This window comes from Scyliorhinus canicula, chromosome 7 (genome assembly GCF_902713615.1).
Source record: "Scyliorhinus canicula chromosome 7, sScyCan1.1, whole genome shotgun sequence".
Taxonomy (NCBI): Eukaryota; Metazoa; Chordata; class Chondrichthyes; order Carcharhiniformes; family Scyliorhinidae; genus Scyliorhinus; species Scyliorhinus canicula.
The window spans coordinates 180,609,336-180,631,497 of NC_052152.1; the positions used below are offsets into that span (position 1 = coordinate 180,609,336).

Sequence of the window (22,162 nt, forward strand, 5' to 3'; positions counted from 1 at the left end):
CTAGCTCTCATGGCAGAAGCTTGAATTCTATGCTACCTCAATAAACTATCCTTGTTCACTGGCTTACTGCATTCCCATCACTACAGTGTACCACAACCTTCCAAATGCTCCTTGGACCAATAAAACAAAAGGCTGTTTCCCCCTGCACATCATGTGGTGCAGACCTTCATCCTGAACACCCATTCCCTCTTGTATAACAGCGCACACTTTTGGTATCTTTTTAAATTTCAGGTTTTGAGATGACTTTGTTTAATTTTTGCCTGCGCACTTGAGTGTGGTAAATAAGTTGCATCTCCTCCAAAAGAACCTAGATATGATTAGGCAAGTTGACCCATCAAGCCTGCTCCACCATCTGTTGCTCTGTTTATTTGGCTCTAAATATGGTCGCCTTCCTTAATCCTAATTATGCTTTGCTCTAGAGTCGCCAAGTATCTTTCGATACCGCCACAAGGTTCAAACCCGAATACTGATCAAAGAAGCAATGCACCAGTTAGTTAGTTCAAAGTCAATACTATTTATTTACACACACAGTAAATGTCTACTCATGCACAAAATACCATAAACTAAACTATCTCTAACGCTAACGCCTATACTTGACTTCGGGTGCCCACTCAGTCAGAGGAACAATGGCCGTTGTTCAGATCTGAGGCTGTTGGGTGCGAAGCTATACAGGAGAACAGCTAAGGTCGTCCGTCTGATGGCGAGCGTTGACCTTTGACTTAATTGCTTCTGGTGCAGCTGGTGGACGGGTCTCTCCACTTCGAGAGCCGAGTCCAAGAAAGCGATTCTCTCTCTGGGGCTTCTTATACCTGAAGGGGGCTTCGCGCGCTTTTGGGTGGGCCTTGAACTTGGGCCCAATTAATTGGACCGCATCTTGATCATTGGTATCGATCTCGACCAATAAACGGGTGGGTGCCCTGATGGCTGGGCGCGTCTCAGGTGGCCGTTGGCCTTGCTTTTTTGTGTCTTTTCTGGCGCCGGGGTGTCTCCCTTCGTATCAGTTACTTGAATGTTATTCCTTTGTTCCCGGAGATGGGCCATCAGTATGCTAATTGACCTACAGTTTCAGTCTCGTCTGGGAATTGCTTTCTCAATACGCATCCAGGCTCTGTGCCTGCCTGCTTTCTTAGCACTGTCCATGGTTCCCTATAGTCTTTGCAAACATCCATTTTGTATTCTGGAAGTGGCCATCCCAGATGGCTACACTCACTCCTTGTGATACTCAACGCGAAGCGTGAAGGATCAAACAACTGCATCTTCTTTGTTCTCCTCTGAAGTCGGGCACCCATAAGTAAGGACAGGCCCTACACTACTCTGTCCTATGAAGGGAAACCTTTACCTAAATTACTTTTATGTACATACATCATTATAAAATTCTACGGGGCGCTATGACATTCAGGCATGCATTACAAAATTTTAAAACTGGAACCTCTAACTATCCTTAACAAACTATCCTTACTCAAACTATCAGAATAATTTACAACATTTTAAACTGTATAAATAGCAGCAACGCAGGTCTCTCTGGCTTGGCAGTCAAGCACAGAGTTTTACATTTCTTTTTATTGGAACAAACAAAACACACAAAAAACGGATGCACTTTAATTCACTTAATGGAGTTGGGGCGTAGCGTCCGCGCGCAACTGGAGGGATCCTGCTAAGATCCAACTGTAGAGCATGATGGTTGTCTTCATCTTTCCTTCTTTCTGTCTTTTCTTCTCCTGAGGTTCTGGAGTTCTATAGACACTATTGCTAACTGTTGCTAAGTGTGCTTTACACTTAATTTGCTCTGTTTAATCACCTTGCTCTAGAGTCGCCAGGTATCTTTATGATACCACCACGATGTTCAAGTTCAAGTGCTGATCAATAACTAGATACACCAGTTAGTAAGGTTCAAATCAAAACACATTTATTATACACACAGTCAATCGCTACTCATGCATAAAATACTGCTCGCTAGACTATCTCTAACACTAAACGGCCAATTCTTAGCTTTGGAAACTGGCCCACCAGGTCAGGGGAAGAAATGGCCTTTTGTTCGATTCTGAGTCTGCAGGCTTCCAGCTGGTATGGACTAATGGTTAAGAGCGCCTATCTCGTAGCGTGCGTTGACTGGACACTTGTTGGTGCAGCTGCTAGGCAAGTCTCTCCGAGTTGAGAGTCACGGTCAAGAGTTCTTTGAGAGCTGCCAAGAAGAACAAATTGAACTTGGGGACTCTATTTTATAGTCCCCAGGGGTTCGCCCCCTTTTGGGCGGACCCCGAATCTGGTTCCAAGTGATTGGACTGAGTTCTGATCACTTGGATCGATTTCTCCAATACTGGAGCTGTTCCCTAAATGCTGGGCGGTTCCCAAGTGTCCATTGGCCTCCCTTTGTTTTGGTTCCTGCTGGAGCCGAGGAGTCTGGCTTGGCCTCGATTATCTTAACTATTTCAATTGTTCCCGGGGATCTGTTTAGCACACAGCTAAATCGCTGGCTTTGAAAGCAGACCAAGCAGGCCAGCAGCACGGTTCGATTCCCGTAACAGCCTCCCCGAACAGGCGCCGGAATGTGGCGACTAGGGGCTTTTCACAGTAACTTCATTTGAAGCCTACTCGTGACAATAAGCGATTTTCATTTCATTTCATTTTCATCAATATGTAGATGGTCGTCAGTTTCAGTGCTGCCTGGGTTTCTGCAAGTTCTAATATACAGGAGATTTTGCACCTGCTTGTTTTTCTGTTCTTGGCTGAATTTCCCTGCATTCTTAGCAAATCTCCATTTTAAAGTCGGGAAGTGGCCAACCCAGGTGGCTACAGCACATGCATAATATCTTATATTATCTTGCTTAAGATCTCGTAGGTCCGTCTGTCTGTCCTTTATAGCCAATTACCCATTATAATTTGTCACCATCTGTGACTCCCTCATTTTTTTTTGAACCAATCTTTGGGACAAGACACCCGAGAAAAAACTGACACAGTGCGAGTCGTCTCGCCGCCTGTGCAATCTACCATTCCAGTGTTCGAGGATGTATATGGCATCGGGAAGCAACCTAAGGGTCGTCATAAACAAACATAAGAATTTTGAACTAAAAGTGCCAAAATGGGGTGCGTGTGGGCCGCGGCGGGTAAGAATGGGTGGAATCCCCGGGTAGGACAGTGACCAGTGCCGTATGTGCTCTACCCGAGCGTAGCTGACCAGGGGGTCCTCAGGCAGGGCGGGGACCAGTGCCGTTACTCCACTGCCTGAGTGACCCGACAAGAACGGGTAAGAGTGTGGTCGTTGTGGTGGTTGCAGTTATGCATCTCCTGCCTCAAAGCAGAAGAGTAGTTATGAACTGTTGTCTGCAGACAAAATTGTTTCTTTAACTGCCAGTGGGCGTTAAAGGAGTGGTGTCGTGGGGCCATGAAAACATTTAGCGAACAAACAACATTCAACATTGACAGTAACAAACATTTAAACATCAAACTAACATAACAAAATCGTGCAGGTTCCATCAGAAAGAACACTAAATCTCCATTGGTTCCTTTTTACCATCATGTGGGCACCTCATTGCTCTATAGCGAACAGAGTCGTAAAGGGTTTCGTTTTGGTGGGAGTCAGACTCTAAGTCATCATCTTCACCCAGTTGCCATACTCTCGACTGGAGTAATTGTGCTGAACGGCTTGGGGCGAATTGGGGTCCATTTCATAGTTCCGGATGAGCCTGAATGAACTGTCTCGGTGCCAGTACTTCGTATTGAGGTTGGAGCTGCTGGGGGTCAATCCATAATCGTCAGGCAGTGGGTCTGAATCAGGGGCTTAAATGTACGTTATTTCGAAGGGGTCGCTGCAATCATGTTCGGAGTCGCTGGGAGTGGGGCCTGGTGCAGGGGTGTAATCGTAGCGTGGTGTGCTGTGGCTGTCGCTACTGGTTGGGGGAGGGGAGAGGTGGATTCGTGCCTCGAGGTGGAGTCGAAGTTGTGTCTGAGGATGGGCTGGACAGGTTGGGGTGGGTAGGAAAAGGTCGTTCGTGGGCGGGGCGTGCTCATCTGCTGCAAGTGAGATGTGGTGTGAGTGGTTGTTCTGAGAGCCATAAGCCTTAAGTTGGTTTATGTGGAGCCACGCAGACTTGCCATTGGGATAAGTGATCTTGTACACAGAGGGGCTGACTTTGTCAGAGATGGAGTACGGTCCGGCAAATTCCGGGGAGAGGAACAAACTGGGGTTGTACAGGGCTAGCATGACTTGCTGCCCTACTACAAATTCCGTGGCGTGTACCGTCTTATCAAAGTAAACTTTGCTTTGCTTCTTGCGGATCCCAAGTCTTACAGCTGCTGCGAACTGGGCTGCCTATACATTTTCAATAATGTGCTGTACAGCTTTTTCATGCGTGAGGGCGGTGACTGCGGGGCTGGCCAAATCCAGTCCGTATAAAATACTCTGTCCTTTTCATGGGGCATCCGGTCATGAGGGTGTGGGGGGTGTATCCTGTGGACGTGGATACCGTGTTTCGTATGAACATTAGTGCAAAGGGGAGAACTGTGTCCCAGGTGCTGTTGCACCATTTTTCTGAGGGTGGCCTTTAAAGTCCTGTTCATCCTTTCTACTTTGCCGCTTGACTGGGGGTGGTATGCGATATGGAACTTCTGTTTTATACCGAAAATCGTGAGGACGTTTTTCATAACACGTCCTGTAAAATGGGAGCCTTCATCGGACTCTATAATGTGGGGGAGTCCCCATCTTGTGACGATGTGCTGAGTTAGGATTTTAGCTGCCGTTTTGGCCGTGTTCGTTCCGGATGGAAACACTTCCACCCATTTTGTGAAGGTGTCGATGACCACCAACACATACTTGAAACCATTCCTGCAGGAGGGTAGGGGTCCTATATAATCAATTTGCAAATTCGTCCAGGGGCCATTAACGGGGCGGGTGTGACTCTGCTGGCCTTTTCTTGCATATCTGTCCGGATTGTTCTGGGCACAGATCAAGCAATTCTCGATGTAGTGAGTCATATCAGTCTTTAAATCAGGCCACCAGCAGAGAGGTCTGAGGTGGGCTAGGGTGGGTTCAATGCCCTGGTGTCCATGGTTGTCATGGAACTGACAAATAATTTGATTCCTGTCCTGGCTGGGGACTACATAAATTCTGTCTTTTAAAATCAGACCATCATGTGTGGTTATCGCATTTTTAACTGATCATAAGTGGCTGGGAAGTTGCCTTTTAAAACTTCCCTGAGTTTCTCATCTTCCTTTTGGGCCTTCACTAGATCTTGAATGTTGGTCTGTGAGACCTGAACCACGTGTACTGGGGCGCTCTCAGGGAGGTTCCAATAGTGACCGTATCTGGAATCTGCCTTTGCTAGGGCGTCTGCCTTAACGTTACCGGGGGGGGGGGGGGATAATGATGATGGCTGCGAACTTTAATAATGCCATATCTCCTATCTTTAGCTGTCTCTAGGATATGCCGGAGTAATGGGGCTGAGGGTAGGGGTTTTCCGTCTGTGGAAACGAATCCTCTAGTTTCCCACAGGGATAGGAATTCGGTTAAACTATTACAGGCATATAAACTGTCAGAATATATGTCGGCTGAGGTCGGAAATGAGTCGGGGTGGTCTACAATGTACGCTATGGCTGCCAGTTCTGTTGCCTGCGAGCCCAAGAGTTCTGGCAATTTTAACGAAATCTCTTCTAACACGCGTCCCTGCGCGTCCTCTACATAGATACCGCAACCCGTAATCCTTTTGCCGTTTAAAACTGTGGAGGAGCCATCCACATAGATTCTAAGGGGTGTGCATGTGTCTGTGGGCTGGGGTCTCTGGATGAAGTACCTGGTTTCGGGGGAGCTGATTTAGGTATAAAGGGTCCTGTACTGTGTTTAGTGGAGATGATTTTGCATTCGTGTGGGGTGCCTGCATACTGTAAATTATCAGTGAGGAAGGTGTGGGTCTTTGTCCTCTTAACTGTTATGTCCCGTCCATGTAAGAGAAGGGTCCAACGAGCTGCGCGGATTTGGCTAACTGTGCCATCCTTAAGTCTACTATCTAGTAGTTGTGTTGGGGTGTGTTCAGTGAGAATGGTGATGGGGTTGAGTCCTGTAATGTAGGCGAAGTATTGTACTGCCCAAAAAACTGCAAACAGCTGCCTTTCGCAGGCAGAAAATCCTTGCTCGGCAGGATCTAACACGCGTGAGGCGTATGCCACGGGGCCTAATCGATCATGTCGTTCTTGGAGGAGCGCGGCCGAAAGGGTTCGGTCGGTGCTTGCAACTTCAATTGCGTACAGGGAGAGTGGATCTGAGACCTGTAGCGTGGGAGCTGTGCTGAGTGCTCTTTTTAATGCATCCACGGCATATGCTGTGGAAGCCATTCCCAAGGTGCTTGTTTCTTGAGAAGGTCAGATAGGGGCGCTGCCTTTGCGGTGAAACCGTCGATCTGGTTTCTACAATAGCCAACCAGTCCTAGAAATGACCAGAGGGCTGTGACATTATGGGGGAGCGGCAATTTGACGATCTAGTCAATTCTCTTTTGCTCCATCTCACGTTTACCATGTGTGATTACTTACCTAAGTAAATCACTTTCTCCTGTAAAATGTGGGCCTTCTTGGGGTTCACTTTACATCCAATTTGTTGTAGAAGTCCTAATAGTTCTTCAAGAAGCAAAATGTGCTCTTTCTTTGTGTCCGTCTGCAGAAGCAAGTCATGTACATATTGTACCAGACAGAAGGGTCGGGTAAATCTCGCGAAACCATTTGCCAGCTGTAGGTGGAAGATGGAGGGGGAGTTGTGGAAGGCACATCCACGTATATTGCTGTCCCTGGAATGTGAAAGCAAATTTGTATTGGCATGCTTTATCCAATGGAATGGACCAAAAGCCGTTGCTAATGTCCAAAACCGGAAAAAACTTTGACTGTAGTCCCTGTTTGAGCATGGTCTCTGGACTCGTGGCTACGGTGGGGGCTGCTGCTGGGGTTACTTTGTTTAGTGCCCGATAATCGATGGTCGGTCGCCATGATCCATCGGGTTTCCTGAAAGGCCAGATTGGGGCATTGTTCGTGGAGGCTACTGATCGGAGTACGCCTTGATCAAGCAGACTCTTTATTTCTTTCGAGATTTCTCCCTCTGCTTCTTGGGGAAAACCGTACTGTTTTTGGGGTCTGGGGTCGGGACCCGTAATGTTCACTAAGCCAGCGATCTTGCCACAGTCGTGCTTGTGCTGTGCAAATGCTGCTTTGTGTCGCTGCAGGACTTCCCTAACCTGTTTGTCCTGACTAATGGCTTGAGGTTTTATTTGTCGGGATATTGAATACAGGAGTTGGGACATCTTGTTGAAGTTGTACAAGACATCGGTAAGATCACACGTGGAATAGTGTTCAGTTCTGGTCACCCTATTAGAGGAAGGATATTGTTAAACTGGAAAGAGTGCGGAAGAGATTTACGAGAATGCTACCAGTACTTGATGGTCTGGGTTATAAGGAGGGGCTGGGACTCTTTTACCTGGACGTAGAAGACTTGGGGGCGACCTTATAGAGGTCTATGAAATAATGAGGAGCATAGATCAGGTTGATAGTCAACAGCTTCTCCCAAAAGTAGGGGAGTCTAGAACTAGAGGGCATAGGTTTAAGGTGAGAGGGGAGAGATACAAAAGAGACCAGAGGGAAAAAAAATTCACACACAGGATGGTGAGCATCTGGAACGGGCTGCCAGAGGCAGTGGTAGAGGCAGGTATGATTTTGTCTTTTAAAAAGCAGACAGTTACATGGGCACTGTGGGTATACATGGGCCAAATGCAGGCAAGTGGGACTAGCTTAGTGATAGAAAATGGGCAGCATGGGCAAGCTGGGCCGAGGGGCCTGTTGCCCTGCTGTAAACATCTATATTACTGACTTAAAATTTGGAATGGTCAGATTGAAAAGTACTAGTTCTATGACACCCAAATAACCAAATGTTTTTCGTAATGTATTTTTTTACAAGCATGTATCAAAACAGGTTACAGCGAATACACGCCCCGGGAAACATACATCCCAACAGTCAACTATGCAGTCTGTACATATTTTCCCCCTTTTTCACCCCCCACCCCTCCTCTGCGACGAACAGCCCCTCAAACATGGTCACAAACATCCTCCACCTTCCCTCAAACCCCCCTCGAGTCCCTTAACACATTCTTTATCTTCTCTAATTGCAGGAAGTCGTACAGGTCACCCAACCAATCTGCTACCCTCGGCAGCGATGCCAACCGCCACTCCGCCGCCGTGCAATCAGAGAGGCGAAGGTCAAGACATCGGCCTTCCTCCTCTCCATCTGCTCCGGCTTCTCTGAAGCCCCAAATATTGCCACCAAAGGATCCAGGTCCACCTCCTCCTCCATTATCCTGGCTAAGACCACGAACGCTCGCACCCAGAATGTTCCCAAATTTTTGCAACCCCAAAACATGTGCATGATTTGCTGGCCCCCACCCACACATCTCACTCATCTGCTACCCCCAGAAAGAACCCACTCATTCTCGCCCGAGTCGTATGCACCCTGTGCACCACCTTAAACTGTATCAGGCTCATTCTTGTACAAGAGGAGATCCCATTTACCCTACACAGTGCCTCACTCCATACTCCTCAATTGATCTTCCCTCCCAACTCTGCTTCCCATTTCTCCTTGATCTTCACCACCCGCTCGCCTCCCTGCTCTCCCAGCCGCTTGTCTATATCCCCAATTCTTCCCTCCCCTTCCACATCCGGAAGCAGCAGTCGCTCCAGCAGGGTGTATTCCGGCAACCTCAGGAACCCCCTCCAGACATTTTGTGCAAAGTCCCTAACCTGCAGATACCTGAACTCACTCCCCCTTGACAGCTCTACCCTCTAGCTCCTCCAGACTGGCGAACCCTTCCTCCAAATACAGATCCCTCACCTTGACCAGCCCCACTTCCCTTCACCTCCTGTATACACGATCCATCCCTCCTGGCTCAAACCCATGATTCTTGCACAGCGCGTTAGCACCGACATCCCTTCCACCCTAAAATGCCTCCTCAACTGATTCCATATCTTCACTGTGGACTGCACCACCGGGCTCCTTGAATACTTACTCGGAGCCATTGGCAACACTGCTGTCGCCTCAAACGAGACCCCTTGCAAGATTCCTCCTCCATCCTAACACACTCTACCCCTTCTGCATAACCAAATGTTAATCAGACTCTGTGACTATTGTTATGGTCATCATCATCCCTGAATGCAAACAATTTTACTCTTCTATTTAATGGTTCTCTCTATCGGGTTGCTTTGTACTATTGTGCCAGTGTCTTGCCACTGTTGCATATAAGCCATTCACTATGATTGGTTGAAGGAAGAGTCAATTTTGTGCACAGTGGCACTGGTGGTTTGATTTCTGAAACTTGTGTAGCTTCCTGCCTTGCATCAAGATTTCCAAGGGTCCAGTCGTGGCTCACCTTGCTCAATTTTAAGAACCTGATACCCCTGATACAATTGTCTTCAGATCAGTGACTGCTGCTTGTTTCCTGTCTTTGGTTTGGCCCCAAAGAAGATTAGCCAGCACAAACAGACCAAAACGTATGAATATGGTTTGCGGGTCCTCTCCCACACTGCTCACAGATATCCTCCACTCCCTCGAACAGCCCAGCTTGAATTGTATCCATCCCAACCTCGCGCACAAGGTTGAGGCGTTCACCCTTCGCAGCATCTCACACCACAGACCCTCTTCCATTGCCCCCAGCTCTTCCTCCCATTTCACCTTAACCCCCTCCATGGACGCCCTACCCTCCTCCAGAATTCTCCCATAAACCGCCAATACCACCTCCTTCTCCAAACCCCCGCTGACCATACCACCTCCCAACAGTGAGGAGGCCAGCGTTTTCAGGAATGTCGGGGAAACCTTCCTTCCAAGTCTCTAATCTGCATGTACCTAAATCCTTCCTCCTGTGCCAACCTGTACTTCTTTCCCAACTCCTCCAAGCTCTCAAACCGTCCCCCAAGAAACAGATTTTTCATTTCCTTAATCTCCCATCTCCGAAACTTCACATCCTTCCTCCCCGGCTCGAACCCATGATTCCCCCTAGTCAGCATCCCCCCCCCCTCCCCCCCTGACCCAGCCCCCAGCTTATAGTATTGTCTAAACTGCCTCCAGACCTTTAAAGTGACCACCGCTACCAGAGTTACCCAATACTTGTCCGGGGCCATTGGGAGCAGCGCCCTCAATCCTGAAATCCTACATGAGCCTTCCTCCATTGAGAACCCCCCCAGCCCCGCAAGTTCTCCGCATTTGCCTTCCAGTAATAGTACAGTTGGTTTCGGAGGCCTTGCCTCCACGCCTTCCCTCGCCTGTCGCCTCTCTGCAAGACCATCCTCCTAACCCTGGCCACCTTCCACACCCCCAAATAAACAAGGTGACCGATTTGTCCACCTCCTTGAAAAAAGATTTCAGTGGAAAAACTGACAGGCACTGAAATAGGAACAAAAATAGCAGTAACATGTTCATTTTAACTGCCTGCACCCAGCCTGCCAACGACAGAGGGAGGTTGTCCCACCTTGCCAAACCGACCTTCACCCTCCCCACCAAAATAGTAAAATTATACCTTTGGAGCCCACCCCAATCCCGCGCCACCTGCTCCCCAAGTACCTAAAGTGGGTTGCCGCCATACAAAATGGCAGCCCCCACTCACGGCTAGGACACCGTAAAATACTTCCTCTCGCCTAGGTTCAATTTATACCCGAGAGCGACTTAAATCTTTGGAGCAGCTCCAATATATTCCCCACTGATGTGCACAGCTCTGAGATGTACTGTAGCAGATCGTCAGCATATAAGGATGCCTATGCTTCCCCCCCACCCCACCCAAACAACCTTGAGCTCCTTAGCACGATGGCCAAGGCTCCATATCCAATGCAAACATCGGGCATGGGGGGAGGGGGTGACATAGGCCACCCCTGCCTAGTACCCCGGGGTACAAAGCAAAGTGCCCCAAATTCATGTTATTAGTGCGAACACTCACCATCGGCTCCCTATACAGCAGCCTTACCCATTCTGTGAACTTCGGCGCAAACCCAAATCTTTCTAAGACTGCCATCAAAGAGCCCCACTCTGCCCGATCAAACGCCTTCTCTGCATCCACTGCCAAACCACCTCCATTTCCTTTCCCTCTGCCGGCGACAGGATCTCATTTAACAACCTTCTCGCGTTCGTAAACAGCTGCCTTTCCTTCACTTAGCCCATCTGATCCTCTCCTATCACTTTCGGGAGACACCCCTCCATCCTTGCCGCCAGCCCCTTTGCCAATATCTTGTCATCTATATTTAATAAGGATATGGGCCTATACAACCCATAGTCAACCGGATCCATATCCTTCTTTAACAGGGAAATAGAAACCTGCCCCAATGTCTGCGGCAAGACCCCCCCTACCCATTGCCTCCTCAGACATTCCCACCATCAGTGGAGCCAACTTGTCCTTAAACTTTTTATAGTATTCCACTGGGAATCTATCCGGTCCCGCCGCCTTCCCTGACTGCATCCTCCCAATTGCCTCCTTTACATCCTGTTCTTCTCAACTGGCGCACCGCTTTCCCGGTGGACAACCGGTCAAATGTTGCCTGAAGCTCCTTCCCCTGAGCCAAAATGGCCAGACATGTCCCCTGCGTACCTCTATCCACCTCCAACATCTCTACCAATTTTTGGTGTTCCTCCCTCTGTTCCTTGTCCACCTTAGCCTTAAACGAGATCAACTCCCGCCTTACTACTGCCTTCAGAGCCTTCTAAACCCCCCCCCCCCCCCGGTGCAATTAAATCCCGCATGTTCCTTGGTCACCTTCCCAATCGTATCGCAACACCTTCGGTCTCCTAACAACCCCACATCCATCCTCCACCCCGACTTCTGGGCCACCCCTTTCCCCAGGCCCACGTCCACCCAATGCGGCGCACGGTCTAAAATCAATATCGCTGAATATTTTGATCCCTTGACCCCAGCCGGTAACGCCTTCCCTACCATACAGTCCATTCTCGAGTACACTTTACCGTGGAGTGAAACAAATACTCCTGCTCCCTTGGATGCAGGAAACTCCACGGGTCCACTCCTCCCATCTTTCTCATGAGCCCAGCAAGCGCATTCACCCCCGCAGACTGGGCCAGCGAGCACATCTGAGACCTGTCCATGCTCGGCTCTTGCACCATATTCCAATCTCAATTCCTTCCCCCTTACTATTAACCCATGGGTGTCCAAATCTGGGGTGGCACCCGGTGCCCTCTTAGCAAACCCCGCATCACCTCAGTTGGGACATATACGCTCACCAGTGCCACCAACCTCTCCTCGAACACCCCCATCATAATCACGTACCTGCCCCCCAGGTCTATCACAACCGTCTCCATCTGAAACCTCACTTTTTTTTTAAATTTAGAATGCCCAATTAATTTTTTCCAATTAAGGGGCAATTTAGCGTTGCTAATCCACCTAGCCTGCACATCTTTGGGTTGTGGGGGCGAAACCCACGCAGACACAGGGAGAATGTGCAATCTCCACACGGACAGTGACCCAGAGCCAGGATTGAACCTGGGACCTCAGCGCCGTGAGGCAACAGGGCTAACCCACTGCGCCACCGTGCTGCCCGAAACCTCACTCTCTTGTCCTGTTATCAAACCCCGCATGGAAAACTGAACCTCACCTGACCTTTCACCTTCAAATGGATCTGCAGCATCACCACATCTGCCTTTAGGCTCTTTGGTGAAATGAGCAAACACCTCGACCTCTTCACCGGTCCCCCAAACATTCCACGTTACTATTCTGGGGGTGTCTCACCCCCACCCTCCTATCTGCCACCATCATCACATCGGGTCCTGCCCCTGGGCCTGACCCATCCTGTCCCTTTGTTGCCGTTGGCTCCTCCCCCCCCCCGGCTTCGGCTTGGGCCTGTGCGACAGATGAGCCCTGCATTCTGGGAAATATAATCAAAGCAAAATTATGAACATCTTTATCATCTATGATTTCAGATTTCCCTTTCTGTTACTTGCACAAAAATGGCGGCTTTTACAACTCTACATTTTAAGGAAACTTAATTATAAAATGAAAATGGTCAGAAGATCCTGACTTGGGACAGCATTTTTAATCCTTGATCCCATCTCATTTGAATGTTGTGTAATAAATGCTGAATATTTTCATTTCAGGAGGGATTTGCTGTGCCAGATGTAGCAGATGAACAACCAGAAGAACAAGAAGAGTATTAAACGTATTACTTGGATGCAGCATACCCATGATTGGAATATCTTGTGAAAAAAAATCATGTGTGCATGTGCACATCCACAAAGGAAAAGACACTCTTATTTTCTGTAAAGTCAAAAGAGCTTTGTTTGTAATTTTGTTAGTGTAAGCAAAATTGAAATGTACCTCCTTTCTAAATAAGTGCACTTTGCAGAAGTTTCAGTCCATATTTAACAATGATTGCTTCTACACTTTTACATCTGAGCAGTATTTGCAGGTGTGGAAGTGGAAATTCTTGACGGTCCTTTAGAGTGCTGTTGTAATATCTTGATGCTTTTGCCACCACGAGAAGCAGACATGCTCTTGGACAGTGTTAAACAGGTTGATGATAGAATGATCACTGCATGTTAATGACTGTAAATTGCACTGTAATGGAAAGTGTATAGAATGGTTCAGATCTTTATACATTATCAGTTGTATGTTGATAGTTATAGCGTGTCCCAAACTATGTTGTGTATGTGGGGAGCCAGTTCATTTGATGTGCAAGAAATGAGTTGGCTATAAATACATTGCATGAATTTTGTATGGTGAAATTGACATTGGATCAACTGCAGGAAATTGCTGTGGTGCAGAAAGTTCCCACTAACCATTGTGGTTGCAACTGCAGCAGTAAAATATTTCCTGAATTCTTCTGTGGCCTTTATTCCTTTTACTGCCCTAAGATTTCAGTATGCTGTAAGAAAAATCAAACTTGGTCTTAAAACTACAGGGTGTTTTTCTACTCAAATCAGTTTCTACTAACAATAAAGTTTGATATTTCAACAAAATTGTCTTGGAAACGTTGGTACATTTATAATTTTTTTAATATTCTGATTAAATATAGAACATTGCTAAAGAATAGTTTATTGCTAATTTAATTCGATCAGTTGTAATATTTAAAGCTAATCGCTGCATTTGTTCTGATGTTGATAGTTTATTCCGTAAAGATTAGAACCAGAAAGGAGGTTAATTAGGCTACGTTATGGAAATATGATTTTTCTCTGCCTCTATTTCCTTCCTAGTTGGAAATTTGTCCATTATTTTAGTGTTACAAATAAAATGCCCATTTTTGTACATTGAAAATTATTAAAAACCAATTTAAGATGTATTTTGTCATTTACTTGCCACCATTTTGTGGTTATGCTTTGTCTAGTGATGGGTCTTAGATTTGTTTTCAAGTTATTTTTCTCTCCTCTTATACCATACATCTGTTATGTTTTTGGTCAAAGCAACCTAACAAAAAATAATCATTGTCCTGTTTTGGGGTTGGGGAATTGATCAACTAAATCATCTATATATTAATTTGCCATAGATACCTGAGGGAGGGGGAGTGGTTCTACAATGGACACTATCCCTTTTAGGAATTTCCTATCAACTTAGTCGACCCATCTCGACTTAGAGCCATAGTCATTTAGGGGCTGGTTTAGCACAGGGCTAAAGAGCTGGCTTTTAAAGCAGACCCAGGCAGGCCAGCAGCACGGTTCAATTCCCGTACCAGCCTCCCCGAACAGGCGCCGGAATGTGGCGACTAGGGGCTTTTCACAGTAACTTCATTTGAGGCCTACTTGTGACAATAAGCGATTTTCATTTCATTTCATTATGGTACAGAAGGAGACCGTCCATGCTGACTCTCCACCGAGCAATTCAGTCAGCCTTATATTGTCTGTTTTAAATATCCCTCAGTTTTTCAGCTGGCTTCTTGCTTAATCAAAAATTGTTGTTGCAAAGTGTAAATTTTGTCTTTGGTTCTGTTGTATAATCTGTATTTGCAGGTTTTCTTGCTTATCCTAATTCTCAAGGACTTGGCTTCATCCTTGTTTTTTATTCAAGTCGCCGCTCAAATGGACTTGTTGCTAAAATTCAGTTTTGTGTAAAATATCTTGTATCATTCCCAGTAACACTCTTAGCAAATAATGTAACAGTATTGTAATATTGTAGAACTACTGGAATATGAAATGTGTTCCAAACTCATTAGTAGAGCTTGAGGAGACATCTCATTAGCTAAAATGCTAACTTGGCTTCAATGATGCTCATCCTCTCCACCTCTGGTTTAGACCAATGAAAGTTTTCTTGAGTCCAGTTCAAAGAATCAGCTGGAGACGTGAAAAGCTTGTGAGCACGCTGATCTAAGAATGATGAACAATGCTACAAACCTTGGAATATGTTACCACGCCCAGGGAGGGCCATCAGGTATTTCCTCATTAATTGCAATATGACATAAATACACTAACGTTTATAATTTTACACCGAGGTAGGGTTTACTTTTTCAAACAAAATCGCTGAATAAATTTGAATTGTGAACTTCTGTACATACTTTGATATTTCAGGAAGCTCTAACAAGATCTGTCAGTTTCTCAATTTTAAGAAAACAAAACAGCTGAAGTCAAAAGCTAATTCTCTTCGACATTCTCAAAATATTTACCTCTTACCAGCTTCAATACCAATGTTGACATGAATAAACGAGCAATATGCTGTTTCTGATAGACGTGTTCTGAGCTGCTGAAATAAATGTATATAATATAAAAGAAAGCTTACAAATTGTTTGGTAAATGTGGCAGCAATTCTTCAAATTATCTGTTTGTTTCCTTGGAGAATTCTTGGACATGAGATAGACAGTGGTACATAGCGATTAGTAACATGAATAGGTCATAGCCCTTTGAGCCTGCTCTGCCATTCAATATGATCATGGCTGATCCTCTATCTCAATGCCATATTCACGCCTTCTCCCAGTATCCCTTGATGTCATTGAAATCAAAGTAGCTTTGCACTTACATTTCTACTGCATATGAAGTTACTTTTATTATGTTCCAAGATAAACCTTTTAAAAATAGTTTTATTAGAGATTTTTCAATAAACCCATATTATCCGCAGCAGATGATACACAAAACCAATACAACAAACCCCAACCAACCATACCCACCCCATCCACTGAGAAGAAAAAACAAAAACAAACCAAGCAAAACAACCTTGTCTCAGGATAACCCTAATCAGTTCTCAATTCTGAATACTCTGTATTACTCATTCTACCAACCAAATTGTATTACAGAGCAAGACATCTTTTTTGGTACTGCAACATAGTGAATTAAAACATTTTTTTGGGTGTTATCCAAGAAATAGAACTTGGAAAAACCCTGGGCGGGATTCTCCAATTGCCAACACCGAAATCACATGCGGCGATCGGCCGGAGAATTCCCGTTTCTGTCGGAATTGGGGGCAGTGCCATTTTTGTGATGTTCCGCCCCCTCAAACAGCATACCTGTTGAGTACGCTGTATGGGTGGCCTCAGGACTTCATCCAAGGCCGCCCTCCGATGCTCCGCCCCAATGGGCCGAGTCCCCGACGGCGTGGGTCATGTGTGCTCACACCATTCGGGGAGTTTGTGTGGTGGCTGCAGACTGAGAACTACGCCACCACAGTGGGGGGTGGGGAGGCTCCGACGGAGGTTGAGGGCACTAGTCGGGGGTGGCGAGGCTGGCCCGGTCCGTGTGCGGTCGGCGTTATGTTGAACAGCACAGCAGTGCGCATGCGTGGCCACGGACCCGGCTGTATCCGCAAGTAAAGCCGGGGGCTTTACGCTGCGCAGCTGCTAGCCCCCCACCGGGTGGAGGATCGGTGCAGGGGCAGCGCCGAATTTCTGGTCATAAACCCAGATGGTACCTGCAGACATAGCCGGAGAATCTAGCCCAATATTTCCTTAAATGTTTTGTATTAAAAAGTGTAACTAACCGTGAATAGACTATCTAAATTTGATTTGATTTATAAAAACCAAGAACCAGCAGTAGAATTGCAACACCTCCATGATGAAATATGCACAAATAAGGAGTATGGTCTGACTTCAATCTTCACTAGGTCATCGTTAAACAAAATGTGGCCTTCTAATCCTTTGTGCATTATGGAAGGTCTAAAGTATTTCTACTCAAACTTGACACTACTAAGGCTTTATCCTTGGTGGGACTGGGAATGTTGGCTCAGATCCAAGTCATAGGAGATAAAATGCAAATTTGGAGTAAGCAAGCCACTTCAACAGATCCTGAATGAAGCAATTACTTGAATTTCAGAATAACCTGTAGTAGATATTGGAGAGGTGGTAACTAGCTAAGAAAGCAATGTTGGTAATGGAGACCAAGAGATTGACGCCAGCAATTACAGCTGGTGTTACTACTATTCAACTCTGATCCGAAGGTGGAATTAGGCCTGATTTTTTTTGTTTAGAAACATGGAAAAAGGCTAATGAACAGTGTGCTGATCTGTTAAAAGAATAAAATGTTTAACCGAGATGAACTATATTACACCATCACCCACAATTATACCGTCACATAGGGTAACGGTCAGCAAATCTATCTTGGACTAACTGAACATTAGACATACATTCTGAAACAAGTGACATGCTGTGGACCTCTCACCATCTCACTTTCCCCACCCCCATCTCACTGAGCCAACCGGTCTCACGGAAAATTTGTCCTTCACACAAGGGTTTCCAATGTTAACATTCAGTCTATTCGCTTTGGAATCTTCTCCCAAATAACACTTTTTCTCGGATACCTTCTGTCATAATATACACCAGTATATCATGGTACAGACACACACTGATGGACACACACAGGGACCAATCAACAAGTACAAACACCGCAGCCAATCACCAGTTAGAATACACGCACTATAAAGGCAGAGGGCACCACGGTTCCTGCTCACTCTGGTTGCTGCCTCAGTGTAACAAGAACTCATCCAGCCCAGCACAGACTCACACCACGTGCTGAGAGAATCAACTGGTTCGGACAAGGCTTAGGTCTCTAGTTTAAGTTAGCATCATTTAGACCCACAGTCATCGTGTATTAGAAGTTAGCTAATAAAATTGAGTTGAACCTTCATCAGTGTTGGAAGTGTCTGTTCATCTCTCAAGTCTACACTAGCCAACACTTCACCTTCCTGCACGATTAAGATCTCTCCTTTCATTGATCCTCTCCTCTGGATTACCACATGCATTCAAACTTCACCTATCTCACTCACTCTGGTATTTAGCCATACAGATAGAACAGCAGTCCATTTTAAGCAGTTACAGACCTTCAGCTGTCTCCTTGGGTCTGTGGCTTCTCACAGGCCTATTTGCTTTAAGTCTGCATCATGCAGCTTTCTCATTTTATTTATTTTTTATATAGTGTAATGTTTTTTAAAATCGTTTTATTCTCATTTTCATCGAATAAACAACACAAGAAAAAAATAAAAGCAAATACGATACCAACAACATTCAGTATACAGACCAAAACATCACCCGTACATTCCAAGAAAAAAAGAAAATTAACAGTCAATCGGTAAACACTAATCAAGGACAACAATGACTCCCCCCCCACCCCCTGCCATGTTCAAGGGCAACCAATTATTGAAAGTGCATAATAAACAGTCCTCATGAATTGTAGAACCCTTCCTTCATCCCCCTCAGCTCAGACTTCACCTTCTCGAGGGTCTGAAATTACAGTAGTTCCGGAGGCACAGGACGGAGAAGCTGACCTCCACTCCCACAGGACCCGCATCCGGGCAATCGGTGAGGCGAAGGTTAAAACATCTGCTCCTGCAACCCGGGCTGGTCCATCACCCCGAAAATAGCTTCTAGGGCCCCTGGTGCATTACCCCCCCCCCCCCCCCCCCGCCCCCCCTCCCTCCCCCACAGATGACACTGAAAACCTCCCTCCAATACTTCTCCAGCTTTGGACAGGACCAAAACATATGTACATGGATTTCGAGGCTCCTCCCACATCGCTCACATAGGTCCTCCACTCACTCAAAAGAATCAGCTCATTCTCGCCCTCATGAGGTGTGCCAATTCAGCTGTATCAGCCCCAACCTTGCACATGAGGTTGAGGCGTTCACCCTCTGGAGCACCTCACACCACAAACATCTTCCATAGCCTCCCCCAACTCTTCCTCACACTTGGCTTTGATCCCCTCATGTACACCCTGTCCTCCCTCAAAATCCTCTCGTAGATCGCCGACACCACCCCATTCCCCCTGCCGTCAATACCTCTTCCAACAATGAGGGGGTCGGTGCTAATGGGAAGCTCTCAACCTCCTTCCTAGCAAAGTCTTGGAGCTGCAGATACCGAACTCTTCCCCTTGCCCCAGTCCATATTTCTCTCCCAACTCTTCCAACCTCGCAAAATATTCCCCCCAGGAACAGGTCTTTTGCTATTTGACCCCCATCTCCGAAACCTCCCATCCAGCTTCCCTGGTTCAAACCTATGGTTCCCCTAAGCGGCATCTCCACATACCCGGCCCCCAGCTTAAAGTGTTGCCTCAACTGCCTCCAAATCTTCAGTGTTGCCACCAACACTGGACTCCCAGAGTATTTACCCGGGGCCATTGGGAGCAGCGCTCTTACCTTACCCGACTTCCTGCAGGGACTCTCCATTCTAACCCCTGGTATTGTTTCCCCCCCCCCCCCCCCCCCCCCCCAACTCCAACTCACCTCCTCACCTTTTTGGCATTTGGTGCCCAATAATAGTATAATAAATTTGGGAGGCCAAATCCCCCTGCATGCCGCCCTCTCTGCAGGACCACCTTCTTAACCCTGACTACCTCTTCCCCCCCCCCCCCCCCCCCCCCAATAAACAAGGTGCTCAGCTTGTACACTTCTTTAAAAAAAGCTTTCGTCAAAAAGACAGGCAGACACTGAAATAGAAACAAAAATCGCGGCAACATATTCATTTTAATTGCCTGCACCAGACCTGCCAGTGACAGGGAGACTATTCCACTGTGCCAAATTCGCTTTTACCCTCCCCACCAAACTAGTAAAATTGTACCTATGGAGCCCCCCTAGTCCCACACCATCTGCACCCTGAAATGGGTTGCCGCCCTGTGGAATGGTAGCCATCCCATCCCCGTCGCCACTCCGCAGAGACACCACAAAGTATTCAGTCTTTTCCAGGTTTAATATATATCCTGAAAAAGACCCAAATGTTCAGAGAAGTTCCATATGTTCCCATCGACACACTCGGCTCTGATATATATAACAATAAATCGCCTGCGAACAGAGACACCCAATGCTCCACTCCCCCCTCCCCCACTCCAATTCCCTTCCACAGTCCCTTGCTCCTTAAAACGATGGCCAAAGGCTCTACCACTTTAGGCAGCACGGTAGCATTGTGGATAGCATAATTGCTTCACAGCTCCAGGGTCCCAGGTTCGATTCCGGCTTGGGTCACTGTCTGTGCGGAGTCTGCACATCCTCCCCGTGTGTGCGTGGGTTTCCTCCGGGTGCTCCGGTTTCCTCCCACAGTCCAAAGATGTGCAGGTTAGGTGGATTGGCCATGCTAAATTGCCCTTAGTGTCCAAAATTGCCCTTCGTGTTGGGTGGGGTTACTGGGTTATGGGGGTAGGGTGGAGATGTTGACCTTGGGTAGGGTGCTCTTTCCAAGAGCCGGTGCAGACTTGATGGGCCGAATGTCCTGCTTCTGCACTGTAAATTCTATGATAATGCAAATAACAGAGGGTGTAGCCATCTGGGATGGCCACTTCCAGAATACAAAATGGATGATCGCAATGATTGTGGGGAAATATGGACAATGTTAGGAAAGCAAGCAGGCACAGAGCCTGTATGCGTATTGAGAAGGCAACTCCCAGACGAGACTGAAACTGTAGATCAATTAACATATTGATGGCCCATCTCCGGGAACAAAGGAATGACATTCAAGTAACCGATACTATTGCAGACACCCCGGTGCCAGAAAGACACAAACAAAGCAAGGCCAACGGTCACCAAAGACACGCCCAGCCATCAGGGCACCCACCCCTTCATTGGTCAAGATCAATACGAGTGATCAAGATACGGCCCAATTTTTCGGGGCCAAGTTCAAGGCCCGCCCAAAAGCACGCGAAGCTACTTCAGGTATCAGAAGAAGGCCCCGAGAGAGAATCGCTCTCTTGGACTCAGCTCTCGAAGCGGAGAGACCCGTTCACCAGCTGCACCAGAAGCAAGTAAGTCCAAGGTCAACGCTCGCTATCGGACGGACGACCTTAGCTGTTCTCCTGTATAGCTTTGCACCCAACAGCCTCAGATCCGAACAACGGCCATTGTTTCTCTGGCTGAGTGGGCATCCGAAGTCAAGTATAGGCTTTAGCATTAGAGATAGTTTAGTTTGTCTTATTTTGTGCATGAGTAGATATTACTGTGTGTGTAAATAAATAGTATTGACTTTGAACTAACTAACTGGTGCATTGGTTCTTTGATCAGTATTCGGGTTTGAACATTTGTGGCGGTATCGAAAGATAGCTGGCGACTCTAGAGCAAACATAATTAGGATTAAGGAAGGCGACCATATTGACCGCTGTATTTATAACCAGATAAATATAGCAACAAGGGGACATAGGACACCCCCGCTTGGTCCCCCGGTGCAGAGCAAAGTACACCAAACCCATATTGTTTGTGCGGACACTCACCCTCGGTTCCTTAGATAACAGCCGTACCCACTCCATGAATCTCGGCCCAATCCCAACCTCTCAAGAACCACAATCAAATACCCCCATTCAACTCGATCAAATGCCTTTTCCTCATCCAGCACAATCACCACCTCTGTCTCCTTTCCCTCAGCCGGCATCATGATTATATTTAATATCCTCCTAATATTTGAGAATAGCTGCCTTCTTTTCACGAACCTTGTCTGGTACTCCCCTCTTGCCTTCGGGAGGCATCCCTCCAATGTAGCCGCCATTACCTTCACCAATATCTTCACATCCAGTCAATAGCGATATAGGCCAGTACGACCAAACTCTGTGAGGTGGAGATTAAGGCCTGCCCCAATGTTTGTGGTAGCACCCCCTTCCCTATCGCCTCCTCAAGCATCCCCACCATCAGCGGCATCAATTTATCCTTAAATTTCTTGTAATACTCCAATGGAAACCCATCAAGACTCCTCAACGACTCCCCCTCGGACTGTTCCCTATAAGTACACTATTCACGACGCCCTATGCTGCTCTTGTTCATGTATTTGCATT

General features: G+C 46.8%; 1 protein-coding gene across 5 annotated transcripts in view; it reads left to right on the top strand.

The window, feature by feature from the left end:
- LOC119969598 (microtubule-associated protein RP/EB family member 1-like) overlaps positions 1 to 14,286 on the top strand; it is an 80,354-nt gene extending 66,068 nt beyond the window's left edge. For all 5 annotated transcript variants that reach the window (XM_038803421.1, XM_038803425.1, XM_038803422.1 and 2 more), the window contains one exon: positions 13,106 to 14,286. In XM_038803421.1, the coding sequence (XP_038659349.1) occupies positions 13,106 to 13,165 (60 nt within the window). In that variant the 3' untranslated portion in view covers positions 13,166 to 14,286. The remainder of the gene's footprint in view (positions 1 to 13,105) is intronic.
- The last annotated feature ends 7,876 nt before the right edge of the window (positions 14,287 to 22,162 follow it).